The 7998-nt window shown below is 55.3% G+C and overlaps 1 protein-coding gene across 1 annotated transcript in view; it reads right to left on the bottom strand.

The window, feature by feature from the left end:
- Positions 1–7209, bottom strand: part of LOC131210296 (zinc finger protein 395-like) — a 66299-nt gene extending 59090 nt beyond the window's left edge. Inside the window, exon 1 of the mRNA XM_058203522.1 lies at positions 6724–7209. Coding sequence (XP_058059505.1) covers positions 6724–7209 — 486 coding nt within the window. The remainder of the gene's footprint in view (positions 1–6723) is intronic.
- Between the last annotated feature and the right edge of the window lie 789 nt (positions 7210–7998).

The raw sequence follows: 7998 nt of genomic DNA, 5'->3' as shown, positions 1-7998 counted from the left end.
ATTTTTTTTTCTGCTGATTTTGACCAACAAATGTCAATCACAATATCCGACGGCCGACAGTAAGACAGAGCGGGACAAATGGATGCACATTGCACGCTGCACATTTGCATCGGCGAGCGATCGTGGCGGGGGGGGGGGTCCGTCGAAGCGAAGCGGGCCGGCGATCCGGAATAAATGGAGGAATGGGACCGTTGATCGTTTCAATTTGCCGGGAAGAGCTAGAGACACTCGTTGCCCCCGGCCCGCCGTCGATCGAACGAACGCAAACGATCAACAACAAATTAATAACAAGGAATATTGAAGGAACGGGTTTCCCGGGCGAACCCGGACAAACCACTCGACGCGGCGTTCTAAACCGAGCCAAACAAACCCAACCCCAGACGACGGCGACGACGACGTCATTTATTGCGTCGAACGGAATTCTTTGGCCAGTCGGTGGTGGTGTGCGTGCCCCCGTGAACTCCCCGTGCGCGGATAAAAAAACCAGCGAAGCAGGAAGTGAAACGAGCGCGTGACGCGCGCGCCCGCGCCCGCGGTTTGATTAGCGCAACAGGAGGCACCCACCACACGGTGCAGGATATGTGTATGTGCAGCGGAAACGGAGCTTGTTGGTCACACACCCAACCAACCGATCTGATCTCTGATCATCGATTTAACAACAAAAGAACGTTGTATTCAAATTTCGTTCGATCATAAACGCTCGGCGCATCTCCTAATCTGACGCGCACGCACACGAAGGACTTCACCGGTTTTAATTCACTCGGCAAACGATCTCGGTCCCTAATGCCGGCCGGCCGGTCCCGGGGGCCACACATGCGCGCGCGTGTGTGTTTGTGTGATGGCGCGGGTGTGGCTTGAATGAGAAGGTGGCCTAAAAATACAACTCAGCCACTGGCGCACAGCATCATCAAGAAGCCAAGATGACCGTGATGATGATCACCCTGGTCGGGGAGTGAGAAGTGAGATAAAAATGAATTGTTAACCGGACCGGACCGATGACCACCGCCGGCCAACTGCCCGATTATGAGCGTGTGATTGTGTACGTAGGAAAGTAGATTAAATTTAAACATCACCAACATACGCCGCAACCGAGAATCGATCGAACCGAACCGATGGCTCTCTCGCTGGCTGTCTGTCCTGTCAGCCAATCGCGACCTTGGACCGCGTGATTGAGCTGTGAGACGCGAGCGTGAGCCGATCGCCGGCCGGTGTCTGTCCAGCAGCGATTTGTGTTCAAGGACACGCGACTCGGTAAACACGGTCCCCGAATAATGATCGGGCGCGTTCGATGATGACACGCACCACGCCGGACACTTGCTTTTTACGCAACGCGTAACTACGTCAGCAGCCAGTTTGCGTGCGTGTTTGTGTATCCCCTCCGTTCGACGAAGGCATCCGACGGTCTTATCAGAGCCGGCCTTCCTCTGGCGTGGCCCTTCTTTTCGCAACACTCCGTGTGACGTCGTGTCAACTGACAGATACCGGAAGTGGCGTACTCGGTGAACTACCACCTGATTAGTGCACGCACGCGCCCTGAACGAAGCGAAACAGTTTAGAGGTCAACCGGTGTAGGAACCGGTGTGTGCGTGGCCAAGGCAAGTCAACGCACGGTCAAACACTTCACGCGGAGGACTCACACCGAGCGATTCCACTTTTTCAGCCCAAAACTCTGGGCTGTTGTTGTTATGGCCAACATGGCACAGGAAATGGGGGGTTGTGTGAAAAAACAAGCATCGCAAACGTAAGCACGTCCTTTCCTGATTAGGTTCGCGGATGGCGGCAGCGAATGACACAAATTCGCGCACCGTTGTTGTTGTTGTTGCGGCTCACCTTCATTAGCATAATTATTAGCCGCGACGGGCTGACGGATCGATCGACGGACCGTGAGACGCAATCTCACCTTCACCAGCCAGCTCACGATACTGACAACGCTCAACTCATCAACTCACCCTGGGCCGAGAGGTGAGAGTGAGATGAGCCGCGCTCGCCGCGCCGTGGGGTTTATCAAAACACATCGAACGTTGCGGGCGTAGGATTTATTTTTATGGCGAATGTCGCGGACAGCGGACTACCTCAAGGTCTGCAGCACTACTACCAACCAACGGGGTTTGGTGGTGATACTCTAGCTCCATATTATCATCCGGTTACGACACAGAGAGAGACAGAATCGTTGTGCGCGTTGTGCTGATGACGGGAGTTAGGACCGAAACGGACCACTGGCCGGTGGATTCCTCCTGGACCCGCGCTTTGCCCTTTCCGGCGGAGTGGGAAAGGCAACCGACCGAATCGGCTAAAATATCTGCCGTCTGCCGACGCCTGGCGCTCTGCAAAAGGTCAGCCCCGGAAACCCTCCGAGAGCGAGACTCGAATCAAACTCGAATGGGTGTGACATTTAATGTGGTGCAACCGCCAGCGCTGACGGAACTTGTCTTGGAGTTTGTCAACCACCTCTACCATTCAACACACCACAGGAAGAGGATCGGTTTTTGAACCCTTCACCAGTTTCCGATTGGTCCGATCGCGAGGAAAGCTATTTTCGGACTAATGTTGCCGTTACCCAGCATAAGCGTCCTGCTGTTTGGAGCAATTGGCGGTCACAATACACCCAATGAATCACCGTGGCCAGCGCTCTCACCTTGACCTTCGCCATCCATTATCGATTAACCGGTGCAGGGGCGCCTCGTCGTTCCGTGCCGAGATGAACGCGGATTACAATCGACGCACGCCACACTCCGGTTAGTTGTTTAAAAATAACCACCCACAACAACAACACCCACCTAGCCGCCCTGAAGCCGGTGGCAACGACGAAACGCTCGTCAGTTCATCCCACCCAGGGGCACTGACGTCATCGGACGCTGGACAACGGCCGCAAGGGCCGCGCATCGATGCGCTGACTGTCGCCAACGGAGAACCCATGGAGCGACCCATGGGGACAGGAGGATGCACCGAAATAGAACGACGGAACGACCGGGGCGACTGGTCAGAAAGTCATTAAGTACCGCATTTCGTCATTGGCGCGGGCGCTATTTTCGCCAAACCGCACCACACACCATCTGTCACCAGAAAGGTTTCCCGAAATGCTAGGTTGTTCAATGAGGTTTGCGCTTCCCTGAAGTGAGAATCTGGAAGGGTTGTCAAATACACTTCCACAGCAGTTATGACCTCATCATTTGATGGAAACCAGAATGAGATGCCTACGGCTTCTACTAACCCCTCTATTATGAAACTCGAATCGAGAACTCGAACGGTCATTTGAGTTAATTTTTCTATAGCTTTCTCTTTCTGCCTTCTCGCTTGCTGTATTCTGCTTTCTCTCTTACTGTGTTCACTCGATCGTTCGAGTTCTCGATTCGAGTTTCATAATAGGGGGCTAAATCTCTTTCAGTCACTCTACGATTTTCCAATACGATATTCTGTATTTTTCCTACGATTTATTGTTATTTATGCTGCTTTTAGCGGTCCTTGACGTGGATCGTCTTCAAACATCTTCAAGCGTATAAACTTTCAACATTCGTCCGTAAATTTTCTTCTTGCTTTAAAATTTCCAAAAATAAAACTTATTGAACAGCTTGGCTATGATCGGTCCAACCAAGGGTTTGCGGAAGGATTGTGCGGTCTGAGGCTGATCGTAAAACCACACGTTGCAGTCATTGCCTATTTGCGTGCCTTTGTGAGTTTGTTACGGCCCGTGTTACAAAATACCCGCCTGCAACGATGCTGCTGCTGCTGCTGTCAAACAGTTTTCGCACTTCATCATCCGGTTTGGTTGCAGGGGGAACGGATCGAGCGGACCCCATCCCGACCCGGACCGGCCCGATCGGTCAGTTAGAGACAGAGTATAGAACCAGTCGCGATTTAGCGACAAAAACGGCGAAGAACACAACAACCACCTGGCCACCGCGAAACTGCAACCAACTGCATATCGTCCGCGCTCGCGCACACGCCACCGTCATCCATCCGTCATTGTGGCGATGTCAAACCGAACCCGAGCAGCGGTGGGGACGAGAATTTGCGCGAGTTGAAGGTCGGTCATTGGATGTTTTGAAGGACAGCCGCCGACGCCGCCGCCGCCGTCGTCGCCGGGTGCAGTGCACGACGGCGGCCCCGAGCCGAACGGGGAAATAGATTGAACAAAACCCGAGCGCAGCGCCGACAACACACAGGCACGGAACATTAGCACGACTTGTCCGTGCGTGCGTGTATGTGTGTCTCCGTGACAAGAGCGCGGAAAAAAACCAACCCGCGAGTTAAGTAAACGGAACGGAGACCTGCAACAGGAACGCCACCTCGGGGGAGGAGTTCGCGGGGTTTGAAGTGCGCCGCAGAATTGGAACCATTTGTTGGCCCCCCAAAAAGGAGGAGCACAAAATTAAAAATAAACAACCAACACCCGGACCAATCGGACACCACTCGGAGCAACGGCGAGGAGTCGAGCGAGAGAGAGAGAGAGATGGGAGATAAAAAATCGGCATCGGCAAGATTGCAAATGAAATTAGACCACCGCACACACGCAAGCGCGGCCGCTCGCTGCACACAGGAGTGCAACAAGGGAGCACGCAGTGGGTAACGGCGTAACGGTCACCTTCTGCCCAGGTGACATTGCCCAGCTAATTAGACGTTGGACCGGATCGACTCGCAGGGATTATCAGTATCGGTTGCCGGGAAGAAGTGGACCGTCGCGGTAATAAATCGCCGGCCAATAAACGTGGATCGCCGCCCGCTTGTGCCAGCTGGTCCAATTCTGCAGCTCTCTATTTCTGGGGCCGGCCATTAATTCTAGCAAACCACGGGTTACATCACCGGACTCTCGTCGGCCATTTTTGGTGTCGCCTCGTTCGGTCAACAACTTCGGTCCGCGAAGCCCAACTTCTTTCCCCCATGGGTAGGTCATCACCGTCCGTCACACACAGGTCGAGGTGGCGTTCCCCGTCAGTTGTTTTGCATTGTTTTCGTGTGTCGAGAACCAAGTCACAAAGTTCCAGTTCTGCCGCGATCGGGATCGATGAACCCCCGTCGGCGTCGCAGCGAGCGAATTAAAATGGGAAAAAGGGGGGATTCAATCGAGAGAGGCACACGGTCAGCGGCGCGGCCGCTAAGGTCACGCGATCGGTAACATAATGAGTGAGGAGTAGTAGCCGGGGACGGAATGAATAAAAAATGGCGCCCCATCGTAAACGGGCGAATGAACTTCAAATGGAATTCACAAAACGGACGGCGGACGGAGCATTGCCCTGTCCTGATGGACGGGAGACACTCCGACACTGGCTAGATCCTTGACCGTTTGCGCCTTGATTCAAACGATGCCCAAAAAAGGATAGGCGGTGGCCACTTTGTAACACGGACTCGCGCCGCATGGCGTGTGACCTGGGAAAGTGGAAACCTTGGAATGGAGGCTCCTGGTGCTTCACGGTGAATATGGAGAGCCTGCGCGTACACGACCCTCCCCATCGGGTTCCCCGTTGTACACAGCCGTCCCCGGTGTGACCTCTTTACGACCTTAACCTATTTTCTAGCGCCCCTCCTTTGCCCAGATTTTCCCTTTCGCCCTGGAGTGGGTTACAGTCCCAAGCAGTCCAGGTGCAGGTTTAGCTTTTTGGCGGAGGTCATCGTTAGGGCATTACTTCACGGACACTACGTCGATGGTGCCTAGTTGAAGAATGGGCGGCTATAGATGTAGTCTCAGAAGTCATAGAAGTCTATACGGATTTGGGAATGTCCCTCAATAAGGAAACCCACTCTAGGTCAGCCAATTCCCGAAGATTTCTCGCGTTCCAGAACTTCGCTGCCGTTATTTTTCTCGTTTCGTGGGCAGGCGCGCTGTTGTGGATTGTGGGATTAGCTCCACCACCACACACCCACAGCCGGACAGGGTGGACCTCGCAGACCAAATTGGAGCGACTGTCAAAGTGTTACAGAATGGCCGCCCCATTCGCTCGTCGCTCGACAACTTTCGACCCCCGCGGGACCATATCATCTTCTTGGCTTATTACATCCAAAGAACGCGCACCGTCCAGAATTGGGTCATCGGAGATCCGTGGTGGTGGTGCTGGGTGGCTGGGTGGCTGGGTCGCGTGAGCAGATCTCCTTTTACGGTTGGAAAATTACATTTGCGCATGCCGTGCCGTGCCATGCCGAGAAAGAGAAAGAACTGGGACTGGGACGCCCGCACTACCTACACCCCCCACACACACAGCTAGGCGGGAGCATAATCGGGAAATGGGGCACGCGCGCGCATGCATTCGCCATGGCCAGCAGCGAGCGGAGGGTTGAGGGTGCAAAGGGGTCGTGAGATTTGACCTACTTTCGGGCGGTTCGGGCTGTGGAGCGAACAGCGATGTAATGTTACATCGATTCCGATGCCGTGCCGCGCCGGCCCCTCTCTCTGTCTCTCTCTCGCTCGGGCGCAGGCCGATGGCGTAATCCTTCGGTCGGGATGGGTTCATTTCTTTTTACTGTGCAAGCGGCGGGAGGTTCGGGCGGTTGTTGGGACGCACACACAGAAGCCGGTCTTGCTTCTCCTTGACCTACTTTGATGCCCCCCCCACAACCCCCGGCACTCACCACCGGGGCGCGCGCGCGTTGGCCCGCGGTGTTCCAATTTTTCGGCCACCAATTTTTGGGACCTCGCGGCGATCAGTCCGAATGTTGCTTCTGACCGAACCGCAAAGAACAGGGTTCTTAGTAGCCTAGCAGGGTTCTTAGTAGGATGGGCTAAGTACTGACCTCTTGGGCGGCACCGTTGGCTCCGTTAGCTGCGTTGGCGGCGACCACGATGCGCACCTTCACCTCGTCCTTCAGGTCGTCGTGGGTCAGCACCTCGCCGGCGTTCTCACGCCCGTTGTAGGTCAGGAAGACCTTCTGGCCCGGACGGAGCTTCACGTCCGCGATCGTCCGGAAGCCGGGCCCGATCAGTTCGGTTTCGCGGAATTCGCGCACCAGACCCAGTTCGCCGGCCGCCAGATCCTTCATGTTGTCGAACCGCACCGTATACCGGGCCGGTGTCGTCAGGCCGGGAATGACGGTGGCTGAGGCTGAGGCCGAGGAAGACGACGCATCCTTCGACTGCTGCTCGTTGGCCGTCTTCACGAACTCGATCTTGCCCGAGTACCAGATGCCGTCGGTGCCGGGGGCACACACGCGGGTGCCGACGATCGACCGCTTCGCCAGACGCTTGCCGGTAGACATTTTGTTCAGGAAGTACTTTTTCATAAGTGATGTCTTAAGATGGGGGGGCTAAAGGACCTTTCGGTGGCGGACGCGATACTGTTGATACGCTTGGCGCCCCAATTCTCTAGATCACGCACACTGACACCGGGGTTTTTTGGAGCCGGAAATGACCTTTCTCTGTTTTGGGGTTGACACTGCCAACTATTGCTTTACTTGGCGATCACTGCGCGCTGATCTCTGTGGTCTAACTTCTTCCACCTTCAACAACACTTGTCACATACACCACATACACGCACACACCTGCACTTTGCCGATGCCGGCGCTCTCGCTTCGGATTCCACGCTTTTCCGGCTTTTCTCAATGCGCCAACGCACTTCGCACCATCGATCACTGAATGTCGCGCACGATCAACTCACTCACGGCACAGGACACTCCTCTACACAAACACCACCAACACTACGGCTTCCGGACCTTGCACTTCTAGCTTACGGGGGCACTGGCACTGTCCTTTTCCGCGATTTCCTTCGTTGGCTTCCTGGCTCACTCACTCTGTTCACTCGCTCTGCTCACGCAAACACCTTGTCCAGCGTGTAGTAGGCCTCGCTGATGGAACTGGCGGACACGGCGCAGGCGGCCCCGCAATCGGCGGCGGTGGCCAGCGTGTGGCGACTCACGCCTTGGCACGAAACGAGACGCGGGCCGGACGGGAACGCGAAGGACGTTGGGCAACTAGCGATGGTGGCGCTGGCAGCATCGTCCTGCTGCAGATGATTCGCCGACGACGACGACGACGACGACGGCAGTAGATCGAACGCGGTACCGAGCCTCCGG

This window comes from Anopheles bellator, chromosome 2, assembly GCF_943735745.2.
Source record: "Anopheles bellator chromosome 2, idAnoBellAS_SP24_06.2, whole genome shotgun sequence".
NCBI classification, from domain to species: domain Eukaryota; kingdom Metazoa; phylum Arthropoda; class Insecta; order Diptera; family Culicidae; genus Anopheles; species Anopheles bellator.
This window is presented reverse-complemented; position numbering and strand designations above follow the sequence as displayed.